This window comes from Mus caroli, unplaced genomic scaffold (genome assembly GCF_978045245.1).
Source record: "Mus caroli unplaced genomic scaffold, Mus_caroli_1 scaffold_8, whole genome shotgun sequence".
In the NCBI taxonomy this organism is placed as follows: Eukaryota; Metazoa; Chordata; class Mammalia; order Rodentia; family Muridae; genus Mus; species Mus caroli.
This window is the reverse complement of record NW_028227263.1, coordinates 23,164,727-23,186,710: the sequence shown is the minus strand read 5'-3', so window position 1 is coordinate 23,186,710 and position 21,984 is coordinate 23,164,727. Positions and strand designations below refer to the sequence as shown.

General features: G+C 44.0%; 1 protein-coding gene across 1 annotated transcript in view; it reads left to right on the top strand.

Annotated features, from left to right (window-relative positions):
- Positions 1-410: 410 nt before the first annotated feature.
- Cacng3 (calcium voltage-gated channel auxiliary subunit gamma 3) overlaps positions 411-21,984 on the top strand; it is a 98,632-nt gene continuing 77,058 nt past the window's right edge. Inside the window, exon 1 of the mRNA XM_021168202.3 lies at positions 411-1,237. Coding sequence (XP_021023861.1) covers positions 1,027-1,237 — 211 coding nt within the window. The 5' untranslated portion in view covers positions 411-1,026. The remainder of the gene's footprint in view (positions 1,238-21,984) is intronic.

Below are 21,984 nucleotides of genomic sequence, written 5' to 3'. Positions count from 1 at the left end.
CGTGCTGCAGTGCCCTGGAGCCCTGATGCTGATTGCCCTGGGCTCCCGAAACTTTGCTTGGTTGTGGGCTTGAGTACGCAGAGCTGAGCTGGCTGGCTGGCTCTAGGAACGCACTAGGAGAGTGTTAGGAAAGAGACCCTTCAGCACCCGGGAGTTCCTAGACTAGGAGCTCCACGAGGAACGGTGCAGCGGCAAGGGGAGCTGTCCCTTCAGCACCACGGACCTCCAACGACCCGGCCTTGAGAAGTGGGAGGCTGGGCTACAGGAGAGGAGCTGTCCGTTCAGCACCACGGACCTCAGCTCTCCGACGCAAGTGGCCGGCCCCCGCCCCAGGACTCTCCCTTTTCTCCAGTTTGCGCGGGGGTGTGGAGAGCAGGCGGAGAGCTTTCCTGGGAGGCTGGGGAAGCAGTGAACACTCTTCTCAGCGACTCGCCTCCCAGCAGAGCTATTTTTTGCCATCCGCCCTCACCCCCAGCACACGCGCTCGCACACACGCACGCACGCGCGCACACACACACAAACACACACACATACACACGCACGCATACATACACGCGTACACACTCACACATTCACACACGCACACACACGCACACACGCTCACACGCTCACACACCAGACCTCTCTGGGTTTCTTTTGCCTTGAGTCTCCCGGGGCTGTGAGAAACCAGGCGCATCTCGAACCAAGCTGGCAGCTCCAAGCTCCGAAGCCATGCCCTGCACAAACGCTAGTCCTCACCAAGCTCCTGAGGAATGAAAGCAACCCAGGAATCCTCTGACCGCGGCAGTGATGTGGACCAACCCCCTGGAGCCCGCACCCTCCCGAGGGCCATAGAGGACTCGGGGAACTGGAGAGAGCTCAAGACAGGAAATCCCAGCTTTCCCAAAGTCCCCGTGGATGCTGACAAAAGGAGATCTGGATTTTTGGAAGAGGCCGTCCTAGGTTACCCAGCTGCAGAGTGATTCTCCCGTCTGTCACTGAATCTACCCCTCCAACCCCCAGCCGTTCAGAGTACCATGAAGAATTATGAGGATGTGTGACAGAGGTATCCAGATGTTGATCACTACTGTAGGAGCCTTCGCAGCTTTTAGTTTAATGACCATTGCAGTGGGCACGGACTACTGGCTATATTCCAGAGGTGTGTGCAGGACTAAATCTACAAGTGACAATGAAACCAGCAGGAAGAATGAAGAAGTAATGACCCACTCCGGGCTGTGGAGGACCTGCTGCTTGGAAGGTACTTGCAAATTCCTCTCACTGGCTCTGAATGATCTGCTTCTAATGTCCTGACATGTGTTGGGTGGGAAATAGAGGCAATGGAGGGGAAGAAAAATAGTTTAAGTTGTTGTTGGAAATGTGTGAGGATCCAGACTATGCTTCCACGGAGGCTGGTGCTGTGTGGATGGAAGGGTTGGGTCTTGTTGATTGTTTTTGGTCTATGCCAAATGTGATGTGATTTTGTAACACTCTTAAACACCTTCTGCAGTTGAGAAAGCCTCTAATCCCGAGACTCTGAGCATGTTGTGCACTGCTTGGATCTCTGTCTATAGAAGGAGACTTTGGATTTGATTAATTACATTTTGGTGAATGGGGATTATTAAGGAATGGAAGGAGAGAAGACAGGAAGGTGCTGAGGGACTGATCTAACCTGGGGCACTCTGATCTGGTTTTTTATCTTTTAATCAGACCAGCCTCTTCTGTGTTTGGTCATGAACTCCCTTTGTTAACTTATACTAGGGAACAATATGTAAGCCCTAATCCCCACACCCTCACATCTAAAGAAAATGTCTTTATGAATAAGTGTTTCATTATTTAGGCTCAAAATAAAACTGAAGTCTTGGTGTTTGCTATCCACCTGACTTCATTCATAAATCACGCCCATCACCAGCAAATGTATTTCCTTGACATTTAGATAAGACTGACTCTGAGAATTGCATCTCATTGCTTCTAATTTTAAAAATTAGAGGATTTGTTCTAAATTATAATGAGGTGGGCAGGCCATTTTTAGAATGTGGAGCTCTTAGGTAGCCTATGTCACTAGTAAACTTGCTTCGCCACTTGAAAAGTGACTGTCAGTTTCAGTGGACATTACCTGGGTATCACAAGGAGTGAAAAAATAATGAAGAAAATCAAAGCTTTGTGAACCTGCTACCTAAGGGAGCCACTAGATTAAAGGGCCACTAAGAAGGGATTTTGTCTGCTTGGTTGATTTTTGCTGTTTCTCTGGCTTCCAGGAAGTCAGTGAAGTTTATCACAGTGATAGTCAGGAAAATACAGGCTTCCTCCCCTCAATCTCCCTTGGTTCCTCCCCCTGCATTCCCTGTGGCATTTCTCAGGGTTTCTTGGGAACTCGCATTTATGTAAATGACTTGGGAACTAATGCTATGACATCACTTGCTAGTGTAATATTGCATCATTCTCTGGCCTCCTTCCCACGTCCTGACGCTCTGAACTCTCCTGCCTATAGCGCCACTACAGTCGATTCTGTTTCCAACACAGATTTGCAACTGGTGGGAAACCCAGGAGGGAAAGGGCTACTTCATGTGAAGTCAGAAATCACCAAGTACTGCCGCAAATGGTCTCTATACTCTTAGCTAAGAGATTTGTCCCTTTAAACTCTCAGTTAACCCAAGAAATGACTGATTCAGAATCAATAGTCTTGAGTTAGAACTACTGAAGTGTACACTGCAGCCAGTAAACTGACAGAAATTCTAAAATGTGGTTATTTCTGACCATTTGCAGTCGGCTAGCATGAAGTCATTCACCTTGGAGAATTTCCACCATTCCCTTTGCTGTGTTGGCAATTATGAATCGAATCAGTTTTGCAATGCTGTGATTGGTATATAAGATGATGCCTACATAAGTGGCATTAAAAAAAAAAAAACAGGTTCTTCCCCAGCTAAAAACCATACAGAAGTACATCAGGTTTGGTCATTTATAGTCATTCTGCCTCTTGGAAATATTCTAGAAATGTAAAATTAAACACTGATACTGACATTCTTCACCCTGCCTCATTTATTTAAATGTCTGTCAGGATAAAATCAGGGCCTACATTTCCTGAACCTTTCTTCAATCCTGCATAAAGAGCATTTCCTCCTCTCTTCAACATGCTGCTCTGGGCCTACAGTTCATGCCTGGGACCAAAGCCCCAACTGAGTGTTCCATGGCTTCAGTCGGGTAACTGAGAAAGGAAATTGGGGAAGAATTAGAAGGACTGGAGATGTGTTCTTGGGCTAGTCAGTTCTTTTGAGAAAACTTGTTGGAGCCTTCCTATAGTTTTTCTCAGCTAAGTCTCATGTTCTAAAGCATTCCATTCGGAAAGATACATAAACCATTATGAACCTGAAAAGTTTTTACCATCTAGATGGGCCTGGCGAAAATATGAAGCGAAGATTCTTTTTAATGGGTTGAACACATCAGGTGCTCAATAAATTTGCAGGAACCTCTGTTTTCTGCATGGGAAGACACATGCAACAGACAGCATATATTCTAGGATCTCCATCCTCTGTAAGGATGAAGATAGATAGCCATTTCTATTCACTAGCTCCTGTCTGTCTCAGAATAGCAACATTCTCATCTTCTGGTTTTCTAAACACCAAAGAACCTATGTAAGGAGTATTTTAAATCATTTTTTCCTTACACATAATTTAGAAGAGTTCTTTTTTCATACGTTAAGAGCCATGAGACAATGTGAATATTTTGCCCCAAATAAGGAAATACTCAGGAGGGACATGACAGCTGTATGCAAACTTATGAAAGGCTGTCATTTGGAAGAGAGATTTGAAATGTTCTTTGTGGCCTCAAGGGGGTCGGTGTTTTACCTAAATATAAATAACTAACCAGCGTGGGGTAAGAGGCTTGAAGCAATAATGAGTCCCCTAACAGCAGAAGTATTCAAATCTAATATATATATCCCAAACTTGGCTAGCCACTGGAATCTCATGAATAGGTTTTTAAAAATAGATTATCAGACTTCACAACTACATTCCAGGCCTCTAGGTCTATGGTACATCCCTGGAATCTAAATTTTCTAAAAGTCCTTCAAGAAATTATGATGTTAGTGCCAACATGTTTGTTTGTAATGAATGTTTACAGTGACCCTGGGGATGACTCTGAATGCTCATGAGGACCACAGCACTCACAAGAGATGCTTTCTTGTGTCTTGTCACCCTATGACTCTGCACAGTGTCACTTATACTCAGCCCTTGCTATGTTGTAGTACCGGTTTCAATTTTTTTTAACAATTGGGTTTTTCATCTTCAGAGGAGCTCAGAGGTGCAGGAACTATCAAAACCCTCACCTTGTAGATTGGGAAACTGAGGCTGGGAGACATTCCATAATTTGCCCAAGGTCATACACCTCAACTTTGCAGGTCTTATGTAGTCTAAGACTTGAAGCTTCTCAGACCGTTGCTAGAGAGCCTGAGTTCATGCTCTAGCAGCTGATTTGCTGCCGGTACAAACACTGACTTGTGAGAATGCCCAGACACATGGTTTTTTCCATTCAGAAGTGGCAGATCTGAAAACCTTCAGCTTATCTGTGCATCGATGGAAGAGATGCAGGAGCCACCAGACAAGAACAAACTCAGAGCAGCAAAAGATGCACTTTGAATGAGAAACCAATCAACCTATGCAGAGACACCCACAGCGAGAAACCCAAGCGATTGCCTGACTCATTATCTGGAAAGCAGGCAAGGCATTCACAAAGTCCCAACCTGCTGCATGTTTTCAAAGGCAGTGTGTGAATTTGAATGAGAATGTGTTCAGTAGACTTCTCTCTCATTTAAAAAAAAATTAAATAAAATAAAGCCCTAGATCCGAACAAGGCAGTGCATGTAGATGGTGGAGAAGCCACTAGCCTAGCAACAAAGAACCCTGGGTGCTAATCACATTTTTGTCCCTAAGAGTCATGTAAACTGTTCATGCTGCTTTTCTCCCTTGGACCTCAGTTTAATCAGCTCTAAGAACTTCAGATGAGGCTAAGAAATAGTAAGTTCATGTGGCCAATCCAGGTCATGCATGAACTTACATGCATGAAAGCATGCAAGTATGCATGAAAGTATAAAGAAAGCATTTCATACTCAACAGTACATGTAGGGAGACATGTGATGACCAGACTTTATTCTCAATGTTTGTGGCAGTAGATCGTAGTGGGGGCTCTACCAAGCTGGAGAGAACATCTAAAGAACGACTGTCATCTGGCTTGAATTGAGTTTGACTCTGGGGAAATGTGTATCAATCTAACGTTCTTACCTTAGGACTGAGAGAACTGAGGTCCGAGGAAGGAAAGCAGCACAAACAATAGGTCAGGTAAAGAAGAGGCAAGCATGGGGCAGGGGGATGGCTCAATAGGTTAAATGCTTGTTACACAAATGTATGGACCAGGATTGAGATCCCTCCACCACGTAAGTGCTAAGTCATTGTGGCAAACACAGATTTTTCTGAGCAATCTGGATACTTAGACTGGCTGAATTAGGATATTTGAGGTTCAGGTGAGAGGCCCTGACTCAGCATATAGAGAACAACCAAAGAAGACACCCAACTACAGACTCTTGTCACTGTGTGTGCACATACATACTTGTGCACTCATGAATGCACACACAGGTACAAAAACACATGTAGCTATAGGTGCATACATACATATATACCATATGGACAAACATAGAAAGAATAAAGATCAAGGAAAAATCAAGCATTCAAATCATTTGAATTTTAAAATACAAGCGAATAGTTTACCCTTTAAAAACATGGACTTGCCCAAACTACTTACATTGTAGCTTTATTTTGTCCATAGGTTGCCAGTTTTGAACCCTAAAAATTACCTAACTGGCCTTTGAAAGCAAATTTCTATTTTCATATTCAGTTCATGAATTACTCTGTATAACTCATTCAAAAGTCTTTGGATATTAAGAAAAGAAAGCTTACTCAGGATTAAAACTTAGGGAACTTCAAACCGAGGAAAGGAAGTTCAATAAACTGCTGTTTCTACTGCAGATGGGCCTGAATGACACCAAACATCTGGCTGAAAACTGAAAAAAATTAGCCAGCCATTAGAAGTTCCCCCATATTTCCAAATCTGCAGATGGCTGATTTTTTTTCAGCCAGATGGGCTTCCAGCTTTATTTATGTGTTCAGAATCTTTCAGGAAAGCTGCAAAGATGCAGTTGAGAAGGAGACAAAGGAGGGGGATTATTGACTATGTCCTTTGTGCCAAGCCCTGTGCTAGACGCCTTCAGATACATCAATGCACACTTTTCCTATCTTATATTGACTGACAGAATGCAACCTCTGTAGGTACCAGGATCTTACACTGTCTGTGTCCTTAGAGCTTAGAGACAGCCACTTCTTCATTCTTAGATCTCACACGTCATCTTATCTAACCCATAGCACAGAACAAATGAGAGCACTTCTTGATTTTCTACTCCTGACCTTTCTGGTTCTTTCCATTCTTCGTCCTCACCCATAAACTCAAGAGTCAAAAGGAAGAAGAAAGTGGGCCAGAGTCATAAGGCTGGATGCAAGCAAGTGGCCTCTGCTGTGCCTGTGGGTTGAGTTAGGATTGGGTAGGTCGTAGAGGTCAGAACAGAAACCTAAGCTCCCCACCACTTCTGAAGCCACCCCACCCATTCTTGAGGCCTCCCAGGACTTCCTCAAATCCATGAAGGAAAGAGTAAAGCCTGTTGGATATTTTGGGTACCACAGTATAGAAGTAACTGATCTAGCTGGTAGAAAACTTAATGCTCAGATGCCCAGTCACTTCCACAGGTAGTAAATGGTATCCAGATAGAAAATAGGATGCACCTGACCCCTACACTCCAATTATACACCTTGGGTCATGACCCTGATCCAACCATGGAAACTGTCCATTTGTGCTCAACTCATTGATCAACAACATCTCAATCCCAGATGTGATCTCAGGCATCTTCTTTCTACCTCAGACAGCATTCTGCTCCTTGTTCTGTGGTTCCATCACAGACAGTAAATACCTGGGAAATCCCTCTGTTGGTTTCATCCCTTGAAACTGTATGCTCTGGAGTACAAGAAAGACTGCTCACCCACATTCCAAGACTGGTCAATGATTTGGTACTGTGTGTTGAGAAATGCACTCAGATCCAGTAACTGTATGTTCATTTAGTTCAAAAATTGTGGAAGTGAACCTAAATGTTTATTCAGGAGCAGTGCAAATGATACCTGGTCAGTAGAAAAAGGTACCCCCAGATATAGCGGCTTAAGCTCTCCAGCAAGTTGGTCAGTTTTTTTTTTTTTTCATTTAACTTTACAGTCTTATTTCAGGATTTTGTTACTGGAAAAAAATTACTTCCTCTGTTAAACCAGTCTTAGGATTCCACCGGTTGAGTTGAATTCTTACTGTTGAGTTGAGTAAAACTTGACATCAGCCAACTAAGTACGTTAGGAGAAATGTGCTTGTAATAGTTTGAAAGTTATACTTTGCAATATGGAAGCACTTCCAAATGAGAAGTGTTTAACGGAAGCTTTAAAAGAGTCTCAGGACTGATTTCTTTTCCCTTGCCCTGGACACTCTAAGAGACGCATTCTTCTACTAGAAACAATCTCATCTTTAGTAACAGCTCCAAGAGTATGGTGCAACAGCAGAGGTCTGGGGTCTTACCTGAGTCCCATCCATCAGTGGGTGTGGAATCTTGGGGATGGCTAAACCCCTGGTTGTTTCCTTAGCGGGTGGATCACTGTGCAAATGCTAATCACCAAAATGATGCCAGACAGAAGCAACTTAAGGGAGAAAAGGCTTATTTTGGAACACAGTTTCAGAGCATTCGATCTGTCAGTCATTGCTTGGCCCGGGCATTTGGGAAAAACATTGGGGCAGTGAAAACAAATGGCAGAGAACAATTGTGCACATCACAGATGACAGGAAATAACATGGCAGGAACCAGGAACTAGTGAGTGCCTTCAAAGGCCTCCTCTAGTGAACTAGTTCTGCAAGCCAAAGATCTAAACACACCAAGGACTCTCCAAATGGTGCATCCTGCTGCAGATCACACATTCAGGATATGTCCAGAGGCATTTCAGATGTGAAGTGTGGTACCTAAGAGCAGCAAGCCTTTTTCAACCTCTTCCTTTGCAGTTTCTGTGGTTCTGTTAATAATATGTTAATAATATGTTGGCCATTGTTCATTCATGTCAGAGAGAATTAATTTGCTTTAAGATGGTAAATTAGCTTTCTTATGGCAGTGTTCCTTCCTTCCAGTGAGTGTGGTCCTTCAGTGAGTTACCTTGGGCTCCAAGAAGAATCTTTCAAAACATGCAAGGAAATGTAGTGAAAAGAGAGGCTAGTATTTCACCTCTGGTTTGGCTACATTTCAGGCAGTATGGCTACACATTTGTACATGTGTTGACCTCAGCAAGGAGGTCGAGAGGGAAAAAAAACATGTTGAAAGAGTGCATGACAATGAAGCAACCTATTTAGGATAATGAGGTTCTGTAAGTTGATGGAAGCTTGGGCATCTTACTGGAGAAAGATGTTCATTGGCTGAAAAGCCCTTGGCTCATCTGCACAATGCTTTGAAGAAGTCACATTACCTGAGTTCTCCAAACTTGAGGTCCAACAGGGGACTATATGTCAGCCCCCAACTCAATCATGTTCTTTCATGCAGACCTGAATCTATATACTAGAAGAAGAGGCTTTAAAAATAATTACAGGAATGCTGAAGAGATGACTCAGTGGTTAAGAGCATTGACTGCTCTTCCAGCGGTCCTGAGTTCAATTCCCAGCAACCACATGGTGGCTCACAACTGTCTGCAATGAGGTCCAATGCCTTCTTCTGGTGTGTCTGAAGAGAGCAACAGTGTACTCACATAGATAAAATAAATAAATCTTTTTTAAAAAGTAGAAAAATCTTTAAAAAAAATAGTTACAGGGTACTGGGTTGGCAACTGAAGACTCAGCAGCATGAGGCTCAGCCAGTGGTAGGAGCCAAGGTGAGATGGGCAAGCACAGTCCAGTTAGTCATTTCACATCAAGGAAGAGCGTTACAGGGAAGGGACCCTAAGGCCCTCCAATAGATGCGTGTGCCTTCATAAGAAAGCCAAATATAGGGTCTTACCACTCAGGCATTAGCCAGACAAGCACTGACAACAATGAGCTAAGTAGGAGAAGTGTTGGTCTCTTCTCTCTTAGTGCTCTAGACATGGATCCTTAAAGAGCACGGGATTGCTGTCATTGGGAAACAAGGCTCTATTGCCTCCTCAAAAGGGGGAGCTACTAGAAGTTTTAACATCTATGCAGATGAAGAGATTTCAAGGGGTGACCAGCATTTACCCTCAAATCAGGCACATGTCCCAGCTGTATCTAGAAGTACTCCCCTCCTAGACAGCTCTGCAAGGCAGATTTACCCGTGGTCCTATATCCTGGGTCACACAAAGGAGCCTATCTCCAAGGAACACGTGCTCCCTCCTCCTGATATTGGTAATTGGGTGGGATGCTGTTGGCAAGCCTGTGGGATCCACATGCTTCCAGGAAAGGAGCAGGAGACTGAACTATGGCAATCCTTGAAGGCGGTCACAGGAAAGCAATACAAATAGCAGCTGACACTGAGCAATCACCTTCCATATGCCATGTTACTATTATTGTGTCAGGCTGTGTGCTCATTTTCCTAGCCACCCCCTGAATGTTTGTTTATTTATCTGCTTAACAGCAGACATACAGTATTTCAGCAGTGTTCTACTCAAGCATTTAACAAGTATCACTTGGTTCTCATGACTTCTTCAGAAAACAGATATTACCATTACCTCTGTTTTCTAGACTTCCATACAGAGATGGGATTCTTGTTCTCCCATCTACTGTCTTCATTAATTATGTGCCAGGCACTTGGATACACAGCATAAACAAGATCATCTGATTATCCTAAAAGCCAGTCTACTGATAGCCTTTCTGTGCCCCCAGCAAGACAACAGAGGCAACAGGGAAAGCCTAAGGTCAGCCACTAGCACACAACCATCCAATAGCTGCAAATATCATGAGCAGTCTTAATGCTAGGGATGGGGATGTGGCCCGGTCAGCAAAGTGCCTGAGGCTCAAGCATGAGGACCTGGGTTTGGACCCACAGCACCATGTAAAAAAAAAAAAAAAAAAAAAAAGCCATGAGTGGTGGTGCAAATCAGTAATACCTGTGTTGGGGGTAGGCACAGGAAAGTCCTGTGACTCACTGGTCAGCTAGTCTTGCAGAATTAGTGAGACCCAGGTTCCATGAGAGACCCTGCTTCCAAAAAAAAAAAAAATTGGAGAAAGAATGGTAAAGAAGGATACCTTGACACCAACCTCTGGCTACCACACCCACACCTCTGTGTGTGAGTGTGCACACTCGTGAGCATATGCACATGTGCACATATGAACATAACGTTAAGAGACACCAATTTTGATTGTAAATCCAGAAGGCAATGCCAAGAAGCAAAGGTTTTAAAAACTCACAGGGTTTCAACAACATAGTACTGGGCTATGAAGAAACTTCCCTCCATAGATCCAATGCCATTTGCCTTTAAAAGGAAGCAGGGAGCTTTTGGAAGTAAGAAGCACAAGGAAGCTGACCCTATGCAGGGCACAAGCTATGAGCCTCCTCCCACTGCTTCCACACTGGACCTTGAGGCTTGCTAAATTGGGGATACTGTTAGATTTATGACTGTCGCCTTTACTGAGGATTAAACTTTGGGCACATCACTGATTTGACTCCTTTGAGCTTTAAATGCACTGTCAGGCAGAAATCAGCTTTTGGCCAGCTTCTCACAAAGCGCTTACAGGAGTTCAGCCATCTTAGAAGAACACCAGACAGGAGACCAATATATCACCAAGCTCTATTCTTACTGATTCTGGGCAAGAGTGAGCCAAAAACGGACAGCTTGGATAAGACAAAGGGTAGGCAAGTCTTAACATCATCATTTTTGCATTTAATTTGAACGTTAGAAGAAACATCATCCAAGAACCCTGGCTACCCATTTCCAGGAACCACCAGCTTAGCCCCAGAGCCCAGCGTGTAGTATACACTCACCAAAAAATGCAATAAGTTCATTGAAGGCTGGAGGGTAATTTGATTAGCTTAAGCTTCTAGTGTGCCTATGCTAACTGTTCAGTGGCTGAACAGTTTTATTAGACTGACTGACTGGCCAGCAAGCTCCAGGATCCTCCTGTCCATTCCACTCCTCACGATCAGTGTTAGGGTTACAGGCACACACCATGGTGTTCCAATTTCATGTGGCCACTGGGAGTCTGAGCACAAGTCCTCTTGCTTGTACAGAAAGCACTTTGCCTGTTTTGCTGTCTCTTCGGCCCTATATGTTTGATTCTGAAGTGCCTATGAACTGCCCTCTTTATAGTACCTGTAGAATTCCAGCCATTAGGTCTCACAATCCAGAAGCCCTCAGTCTGAGAGGCATGGCTCTCCTGACTCTGTGATCTCTTTGCCATTGTCTGCTGTCCTCTGTGTTGTCCTTGGATATAACACAACTCCCCCCCGCGCGCGCGCGCGCACACACACACACACACACACACACACACACACACACACACACACACGGTCTCCTCCTCAAGCTCTCCCAATACTCTGGGTGCAAACTTGGGGAAGGGAAAAAGGAAAGTAAATCCATGCTGTGTGGACATATTGCATACACACCCAGCAGACACTGTTTCTGTCCTCCATGCCTGAGTTTCTCCTTGTAGTTGTTACCTGCACATGTAGGGGCTGGCACTGCTACCACTCTGCATTCTGTAGCATCTGCTGTTTGGAGTCGTGCATTTCTGTCCTAGAAATACAATGATACATACTTATTAAATTAAAGCAATATTCCAGAAATCATGAGTAGCTATGGAGGGACCTCCCACTACCTTATCCATTACAAAAACTCTCCCATCCCTCATGGACGTTAGTTCAAAGGAGTCACCACAGACGCACATTTAAAACAGATCCTCCTAACTCCTTGAAAAGTGCAGGACACAGAACCAAATAGCTATTTATTAGCTATTTATTTATGCTTTAACATTTGTATTATAAAGTCGTTCTTACTTCTTTCTTTCCAACGTGTTACTTTTTTACCAAAGAGGAGTCTGTCTGTGGTCAAAATGCTCTAAGACTTTAGCAAAAAAGAAAAAAAAAAACTGTATCAAGAGGTAATGGCGTTAGCTGGAGTCAAAGGTGTGCCATGTGGGACTGTGATGGCCCCTTTCTACTCTCTCTCTCTCTCTCTCTCTCTCTCTCTCTCAATCTCTCTCAAGTTATAGCTTCATTCTTGAGCAGAGGGAGATGGCAGGCCTAGAATAATAAAGTCTGAAACTATGGAAATCAGCTCCGATGCCTCTGTCAGGAACACCATAGATGAATTTCCAGCTATAGTCCCGGGAATCTGCTGTTAAGGACACCTCTTTTGGCTTAAGAAAAAAAGAATCCAGTCCTAACCTTGGGGAGGTATGCCAGGGAAGAGTGCTGTGGGCTTGTGTGTGTGAAGTTTTGTATACTGTAATTAAGGTGGGCTTCACTGAGAAGGTGACATGGAGTTCAAAGTGGAAAGGTAGTGAGGAACCAAGCCATTGGCTCTGTGAGGAATGGCATCACAGGTGGAAGCAACAGCAACTGCAAGGCTGAGGGGGATCTGTGCCTGTTCTCAACGAGTCCAGTGGGGCTGAGAGGGGGGTCGAGAAGGACAGAAGCAGATTAATGTGGAGTGTTGGAGTACAGCTCACACAGGGCCTGGATTCAGAGCCTAGGAAGGAGTGGAATGTGCTTAAACCATCACCGATCGTCGTCCATCCTCCTTCCTGTTCCTCCCATTCACTCCTCTTTCCTCTCATCTTCTCTCCCCTCCTCCCTATTCCTCTTTAGCTCTCCTCCCACTTCTCCCTCCTCCTTTCACTTCCTTTTACTTCCTTTTCCTCTCTCCTCCCCTCCTCTCCCTCTTCCCCTTTCTTTTTCTCTCTCTCTCCTTCTTCCTTCCCTTTCAACCCATTTCTTCCTCTTTCCTGCTCATCTTCTTCCCTCTCTCTCCTACTCCAGGTACTGGGAATTGAACCCAGGCTCTCGTACACGCTCTGGGTCTTCTCAGTGGTATCATTTGCTGCACTTTGCCCCAGGGTCTCTAGATTTTTGTTAGAGCAGAACACTAAGTCTAGTCTTCAAAACGGTTGCCCGTCCTGCACAACCCACCACCCCAACTCTTTCCTGTGGCAGGCACAACAGAGTAACATCTCAGAACTGTCTTCCTTCTTCCCTTTCTCTGAAGACAAGCCTATGATCCCTTATTTTCATCATTTTATTTCTTTTTTTTTTAATTTGGCTTTTTTTCATTTTATTTCTTATGTGGGGGAAAATCATACAAGTAACATCATTGAGAAACGTTGAGTACTTAGTGAACCTCTCAAAGTGCTTAGAACCAATCTTTCCGCTGAGTAACTTCTGCCTAACACACAGATTCTCTCCATTGAGCCCCTAGTCCTATTCAGCTCCAACTGGCTTTTCCTCCCATGCGGGTCCCCTGCTCAGCCTAGAAATCCAACAAGAGATGCAAGCTAAGTGGTTTCCAAGCAGAGGGACCCTCAGCCTGGGTTCCTCATTCTGCAAGCGCTTCTCAAGCTGCCACAGTGTGCTAGACACCATGCCATGTCCAGAGGATGCATGCGGCAGAGCATAAGGAAGGTCAGGTTCTTGTCTTTGCTCACAGCTGTGTCTTGAAGATACTGCTGAAGAGGCAAGCAGTGGGTGGAGTTCCTGCTGCTAAGAGGAGTAGTTCCTGGATTAGTCAATGTCGGGTTGTCATGGAAATGTTCTTAGGGCTGTGAGTCTTCAAAGTGACTGGCCTCACTAGGTGCTCAAAGCACATATGCCAAGTACACAGAAAGAACTGTATAGAGTGCACCGAGGACTGACCTGTCCAGTGCTGGCTGGAGATATAAATGATCAGAGCTCCTGGGTTCTTACAGCTAAGCAGAGGGCAGTGAGAACAGGAAAGCATGGTCTTCCCCATGAAGGCATGCCCCAAAGGTGCATGTGTCTGTGTCTGTGTCTGTGTCTGTGTGTGCATTCATGCATACCTGTGTGTATGTGTGCATGTGTGTATATGTGTGTATGTGTGTGTACATGTGTGTGCATGCCTGTGTGTGTATGTGTTTGTGTGTATGTGTGCATGTGTGTATATGTGTGTATGTGTGTGTACATGTGTGTGCATGCCTGTGTGTATGTGTTTGTGTGTGTGTGTAGGTGTCTATGTGTTTGTGTGTGTATGTGTCTATGTGTTTGTGTGTGTGTCTATGTGTTTGTGTGTGTATGTGTCTATGTGTTTGTGTGTGTATGTGTCTATGTGTGTATGTGTGTGTGTGTGTGTGTGTAGGTGTGTGTGTGTATGTGCACTTCATTGTTTGCAACAGAGTCACACTCTATCTCTAGCTGGCCTTGACCTGACTTTACAGTCCAGGCTGGCTCCAAACTTGAGATCTTCCTGCCTTAGTTTCCCGAGTTTTGGGACTGCAGTTGTACATGGCCATATCCAGTTCCTCTTTTTCACGGTTAAACTTTTTCAAAATCCTAGATAGTGGTTTTTCTTACATTCTTTTGAGTAGAATTTTCCCTGGTGCATGCCTTTGATCTTGTTCTGCAGTGCTGAGAATCAAACTCAAGGTGTTCTCTACCACCAAACTATGCCCATAGCCTTTATGTTTTTCTTAAAACACTTTGAAGGATGTAAACTTAACACAAAAACAGATCTCAGTATGAAACAAAACCAGCCAACAATCTCTCCCCTGTCCCTTTGTTCAAACTATTGTCATTCATATGTTGTTAAATGGCTAATAGGTAGCATTTATCTGATTTGCTGCTTTACTGAGTCATTTGTCAACACTTAACAGAGAGAACATTTTTCTCTTCAAGTTCATGTTGTTCTTGATTTACTCAAAAGCCTTCCAAGATCTATCTTATGTGATGGTTTGAATAAGAATACCCACCATAGGCTCATATATTTGAATGCTTGGTCTCCAATTGTTGGACTGTTTGGGAATGATTAGTAGGTATGGCCTTGTCCGAGGAGGCATGTCACTGGGAGTGGGCTTTGAGGCTTCCAAAGTTCACACCATTTCCGTTTCACTTTCTCTGCCTTGTGCTTGTGGATCGAACTGTGATGACTCAGCAACTGCTATAGCACCTAGCTGCCACGCTCCCAGTCGTGATAGCCACAGACTCTAAACCTCTGAAACTATAAGCCCCAATAAATTCTTTTTTCCTTTAAGTTGCCTTGGTCATAGTGTCTTATTACAGCAATAGAAAAGTAACTAAGATATCTTTCAACTTATTAAGACACTTAATCTCCATCAAAATTTAAAATCCAATATAAAGAAAGGTTTGTAATGACAATCCTTTGTCATTACAATTTGACAATTTCTATAAGACTCAACTCCCAGAGCCACAGAAATGGCTTTTTAAAAAAGCCATTTCTGATTTGATACTCCCTGTGTTTATTCCCATATCTCTAAATCATATGTTCATCTCTCTATTTCTTGATTTATAACCTATTGACTTCCTGCCACGATAGGTAAGGATTTATCCAGCTCATTCCAGTCTCTGTATTGATTAGCTCTCTAATTTTTAAAAACAACACAAATCTTCATTTCTTTCCCACCCACATTGGGCAGAATGTCTTAGCTTCCCACTTTACAGAATGAAAATGTCCAGGGTCCTCATCTCTACTCACCACGTCTGTCAATTGTATCGTTTCTTTTTCATTATTAAGATTCACTATAACTTGACCTTGTGTAGATCTTGTGTAGGTCGCCACAGCTGCTATGCATTGGTGAGTACAGTGGCCATGCCATGACCAGAAGACATTGTCTGGCAACACCCTTCCCGTCCTTCATTCACTCTGCTCCCTCTTTTGCAAAGATCCCTGAACTCTGAGTGAGTGCAGTCTAGTCAATCTCCACATTGTAACCTGTCATGAGTTTCTTTAATCAGGTAGGAGATGGGAGAATAGATAAACACATACATGATCAAGACATGTTGAAAATGTGTATGAAACTGTCAAAGAAAGAGTTAAAATATCATGAAGAAAAAGAGTCAGAAGAGAAAAAGGGTCGCTCATAGGCAGTACATGCCTGGCATGCACACGGCCCTAGGCTCCAGCTTCAGCTGTTAAAAAAAAAAAAAAAAGAAAGAAAGAAACATCCCAACATGCATCCCATGAGAGAGTGGATCTGTAGAGACACCAACATTTTCTGTATTCCAGCAATAGAGTCAGACTTTGAAACACAACTCAAGTGACCACGGCTGACTGTAGATGGTGTCCAGCACAGAGTCAAGTTGATTTCTAAGGCTATCTTCTTCTCTTTGTGGTTTCAAAAACACAGTCTCTGAGTCACTCAGAGAAAAACATTCAAATGGCATCTCCCAACACTCATCTCATTTCTCAAAATCACTCTGTGCATACATTTACACCTGCATTTGGGCTTTCTGATACAATGTCCGTATTTTCTGATTGATTCAAAGCTTTCTTCAAATTTTAAAACAGGTCAACTTCAATACTTGGGCCTGAGAAAACCAGAAAATACCCTTTGTCCTGCTTCTTCAACATCAGCCAGAACCTAAGAATTCAATCTTACATAGGGTGTGGTGGTACATAACTGTAATCCCAACAGCAGAGGCAGGGTGACAGCAGAAAATTGAAGGCCAGTCTGGGCTATATAGTGAGTTCTGAGCCAGCCAAGACTACATAGGAAGATTTTGTCTCAAATAAACTTGAAAAAGAAAATCAAAGGAAACAACAAGAGAATCTAATCAATTATGGTTTGGATCCGCAGTGGCCCCCACAGGTTCATTTGGATCCGAACTGTCCAACATAGACTCAGGTCTGAGATACTTGGTTCCCAAGTGGCAGCACTGTTTGTAGAGATTTCGGGAGGTGTGGCCTAACTGAAGGAAGTAGGTTCCTGGGGGTGGATCCTCAAGGGCACACTACCCCTGACAACTTCCTGTTACTTCCTGACCTATTATAATAGGAACTGTACTACCCCACTACACTGTCTCTGATATGCTAGGCTGAACCCTCTGAAACTATAAGCCCAAATATAGCTTTGTGTTTAAGTTGTCTCTGTTACAAGTAACTAATACAGACTTGTGCTACAACATGACTTGGGGTCAAATCCAAGTTCAACCAATATGGCCAAGTGACTCTGAACATATTACTTAACTTCTCTGAATCCCAGTTAACACAGCTATACGATAAGGGTTGTCAGTGTGGCTGATTACAGACAGCATTGTGTGACTAATTAATACCTGTACAGCACTTAGAAAAGTGCCTAAGCCCAAAGTAAACAAGTGTTGGTTATTTCCATTTGCACAGCATAGACTAGACACAATTTACTCATCGGCACTGTTCAGCCAAGAGGAGAGAATATTCTAGACTGTGCTAACCACTGTTTTGTTTGCCACAAGACTCAATGAATACTGAAGTCAAACCAATGATTTAACTTATGAAAGTGGTAGCAGCAAGTCAGGCTCACAGCCTTTGGTGACAGATCTTGGATCTGATTCTTCTCACATAGATGGTCCAGATTCTATAGACTCCATGTTCTAGAACATCTTCAGATGAACTAACTACACTGGGGATCTGGTAGCACCTAGTAAGAGCAGCAGCCAGTATATACTGAGTGCTAGCATCCATACCTCTTCTTAGTCCTGTAAGACCCTTCAGGGTATTATTACCACTTAACAGATGAGCACCTGGGACTCAGAGAGGCCCTCAGCTCACACCAGAGCCTGTGAGATCCAAACTCAAACTCAGGCCATCTAAATCTGAAAACCAGTATCTCTCATCTTAAAGCCAGAGCCAGTGTTCTCACAGCATGAAGGTCAGGCAGGGTCAAGCCAGCCCACAGAGATCATGCTAGCAACTTCAAAATGATTTCAAATTAATAAAAGCGATAAGAGCAGACAAGTCTTTTCCACTGTGGTGACGGCTGCACAACCACAAGGGTGTGCACACTACAGGTGTAACCCCACTGAAGTCCAAGGACCAGTCAGGACAGTTCTCCACTATCACCATGAGTACCACCCACACATAGTGAAAGAAAATGTTAGCTACACTTTAAAATACCCTAAGTGAAGATGATGATGGTGGTGAGGATGATTTGAGAAAAGATATATTTTGTTAACTCTCAGATTATGAAGGCTATTTTTGTATCCTAAAAATATAAGAAGTGCGTGCTTCCATTGCAAGCCTATGCCCACTGGGTGTCTCCAAAGAAAGCCCTGTGCTACTGAGTTGTGAGCTAAACTACCTGCTTTTCCCTCCATGAAATTCCATATTTGGGGGAAAAAAATGACTGACTGATGGGAAAATTATGGTTATTTAGGCTTAGGTCTTTGGCAGATATTTTCTGAGAGAGAGATTGAGAGAGAGAGAGAGATTGAGAGAGAGAGAGAGGGAGGGAGGGAGGGAGGGAGGGAGGGAGAGCCAACTGCATTTGTTGCCAAGGATAAAATTCAGGGTTTCAAGTGAAAACTACAATTTTGGAAAACTTGTATTTGGCTCTGGGAGCCAATTTGATGTTCTTTTTTTATTTCCTAATATTGTGTGATGAAATGTGCCCAATTTAAAAGACCTGCATAATTCAATGAATCATTTTTCAAAATGACCAAATGTATGCTGTTAACAAAATTATGCTCGAATAGCAAGGGGGACAGTGAGTGCCATTAATAACACCACTTTGGAAGGCAGAGGCAGGTGGATGTCTGTGAGTTTCAGAGTAGCCTGGTCAGCTGATGCTACATAGTGAGACCCTGTCTCAAAAACAGCAACAAAAATATCATCTTAAGTAAATGTGCAGCAACAACATAACATACGAACCGGGATCCTCCCGTGCTAAGCCATGAAAAGTCAACAGAGTTCCATGGTCTGCACCAAGAGAAGCCTTGAAGGAGCTCCTGCTTACTGGGCTTTGGTGTAAGATAAAAAACAAATAGCTACAATTATTTCCAGAGGCCATTCAAACAGTTTGATCTTTTCCAATCATATATTTCTATAAAGTTGGGGTTTCTTCATGTACTCTTATGCAAACATCTGACAACAGATCAAATGTAAATGGAAACTGTGCTTTAAAGAAGTTTGCCAGGAAGATGGCTCAGTGTGTGGATGCCTGCTGCCCAGCCTGATAAGTTCAAACCCCAGGACCCCAGGTAGAAGGAGAGAACCAACTCCTACAAGGTGCCCTCTGACCTCTGCATATGCACAGTGGCCTGGGTGTATACACACAGAGAGACGTACACACTAAACAAACACTTTGAGAAGTAAGACTTGCCCAGCAAGTGAAAAGAAAGACAACCCTTCTCATTCCCCACTTTTGTTCTGGAAAACAGACATGCTCAAATAAATGTATTATGTTAACATACAATTGATCTACCGCCACCTTCCCACGAGTTTTAAGATAAGCATTTACCCTTATGTGAGAGCCACAAGAAGTACCAAATTGATACCATGCACACAAGCAAAAGCATGATAGTGTGTTGATGTGTAGAATCTGAAGACTAGATTTGCAAGCCTTTCCTCCGTTCTGTTTTCATTTTGTTGACAAACTTGAAAGTGTTGAGGAAGGAAAAAAAGACGAGAAACACAGTCATCAGCTTTTTCCCCCCTCTTGCTCTGCTTTCTCTCTAGTGGGAGATGAAACACTCCCCTGGCAGCTCTGGCCTCTATCTCTGAGTCCTCTTTAGTTGCAGCTAGACTAAGCCGTTGTTCTGCCATCTCTGGATGTAAGAGGCAATGTGAGGTTTCAGTAAGTCCTGGAAGAGGTGGCTTTGATTAAAAAGCAACCCTGCAGAGGTAACGTTTGATGGGTCCTAGAGGATTCATAACGTCGTGTGGCTTTGTTAGGGAATGCCGACAAAGCAAAGCTGACTCTACAGGGAGCAGAGATCTGTGAAGACATAATTCCCCTCTGAGATGAAGCAAAGTTCGGGAAGAAGGAGCTGTGTATCCTCAGGCATTTGGTGCACGGGGGTTAAACTTATAAACTGACCGTTTTGTAGCTTAGCATTAAAGAGACTGTCAAGAGGCAGCTTTTACAGAGTGGGTAAGACTGCTGGGGTTTCCTGAACAATCCTTCTTTTGGGCCAGTCTTCCTGCTGCTGAGAACCAGCATCTGCCCCACTGCTTCTTCACTGCAGATACAAAATGACCAGCTGCCTCTTGCTGCCTTGGGTGGACAGTAGCCTTGAACTGTGAGCTAAAATAAACCCATCCTTTCTCAAGTTGTCAGATGTTCTGTCACAGCAGCAAGACAGTAACAGACACCCCTGTAATACACAGAAACACTGGAGTGCTCTCTCTCTCTCTCTCTCTCTCTCTCTCTCTCTCTCTGTGTGTGTGTGTCTGTCTGTCTCTCTCCCCCATCTCTCTCCTCTCTCTCCCCCATCTCTCTCCTCTCTCTCCCCCATCTCTCTCCTCTCTCTCCCCATCTCCCTCCTCTCTCTCTCCTTTCTCTCTCCCTTCCTCTCCCTCTCTTTCTCTCCCCTCTCTCCTTTCTCTCTCCTCTCTTTTTCTCTCCCTCCCTTCCCTTCTTTCTCTCCCTCCCTCTCCCCCTTCTCTCCTTTCTTCTCCTTTCTCTCTCCTCTCTCTCCCTTCTTCCCTCTTCTCCCCTCTCTCTCCTCTACCTCCTTCCCTTTCCCCCTCTTTCTCTCCCTCCCTTCCTTTCCTCTCTCTCTCCTCTCCTCTCCTCTCCTCTCCTCTCCTCTCCTCTCCTCTCCTCTCCTCTCCTCTCCTCTCCTCTCCTCTCCTCTCCTCTCCTCTCCTCTCCTCTCCTCTCCTCTCCTCTCCTCTCCTCTCCTCTCCTCTCCTCTCCTCTCCTCTCCTCTCTCTTTACTCTCTCCTCTCTCTCCTTCCCTGCCTCCTCTCTCTCTCTCTCTCTCTCTCTCTCTCTCTCTCTCTCTCTCTCTCTCTCTCTCTCTCTCTCTCTCTCTCCTCTCCCCCTCCCTGTCCCCCTCTTCTCTCTCTTCCCTCTCTCTTTCTTCTCTCTCCCTCTCTCTCTCTCCCTTGCCCCCCTCCTCTGTTCTTATGATCTCACTTTTTACACCCTTATGAGTGATCTTATCCACTAGAAAGGATGGCTGAGGTCTGCAGCTGCTTCTGCTAGTTTGTGGTTGGATGAGCTTACATCTTACATCCTCTTCCTTTTGGTTTTGGCACTCTGATTTTCTCAATATGTTGCCCAAGCTAGGCTTGAACTCACTATGCTCCTGTCTCAGCCTCCTAGGTTCTAGGATGACAGACATATGCCACTGAGCCTAGTTTTGAATTGATGCTTTTAAAATAATTTGGGAACCATGTAGAATTAGCTTAGGGCTATGCAGAAAGATAAGCCAAGTCATAATTGGAAAAACTCTAGTAAAAGAAAACTCTAGAATGTTGATAGCAATATGATCTCCAAATCCACATTTGGAAGTTACCAGTGGCACAGGGCAAAGGTATGGGCATAGATGAGGATCACTCTGTGTAACCTCTCTGGTAACACCCTGACAGATGTTTTCAGAGATGTGTTTCCTAGGTGATTCTAAATTTAGTCAAGTTGACAGTGAAGATCAACCATCCCAGCAGGTAAAACACTAATAAACATATATAACATTGAGGTTTATCTGCCAACATCCATGCTAAGTGATCTATTCCCCCACATCTGAGCCTGTTAACTATTCTCATTATCTCTATGTAACAAAAGAAAAAACCTGGGCACAGCCTGGGGAAGGGGAGCATTTCTCACGCACACAACAATTCCTCAGAACAGAATCTACACTCAGATTGCAGGACTCTGTGGCATGCCTTGGACTAAAAAGAATCATCCAGAAGGAAAATTACAACTCTCACAGGAGCCAGAGGATGTTTGAGTATTAGAGAGATGAGAGATGGAATGTGTGTTTGAAAAGAGGAAGTAGCATGTATGTAGATCTGGCAACTGAAGGAAGAGCAGGAGAGAGCCCCAAATAGCCAGGAATGG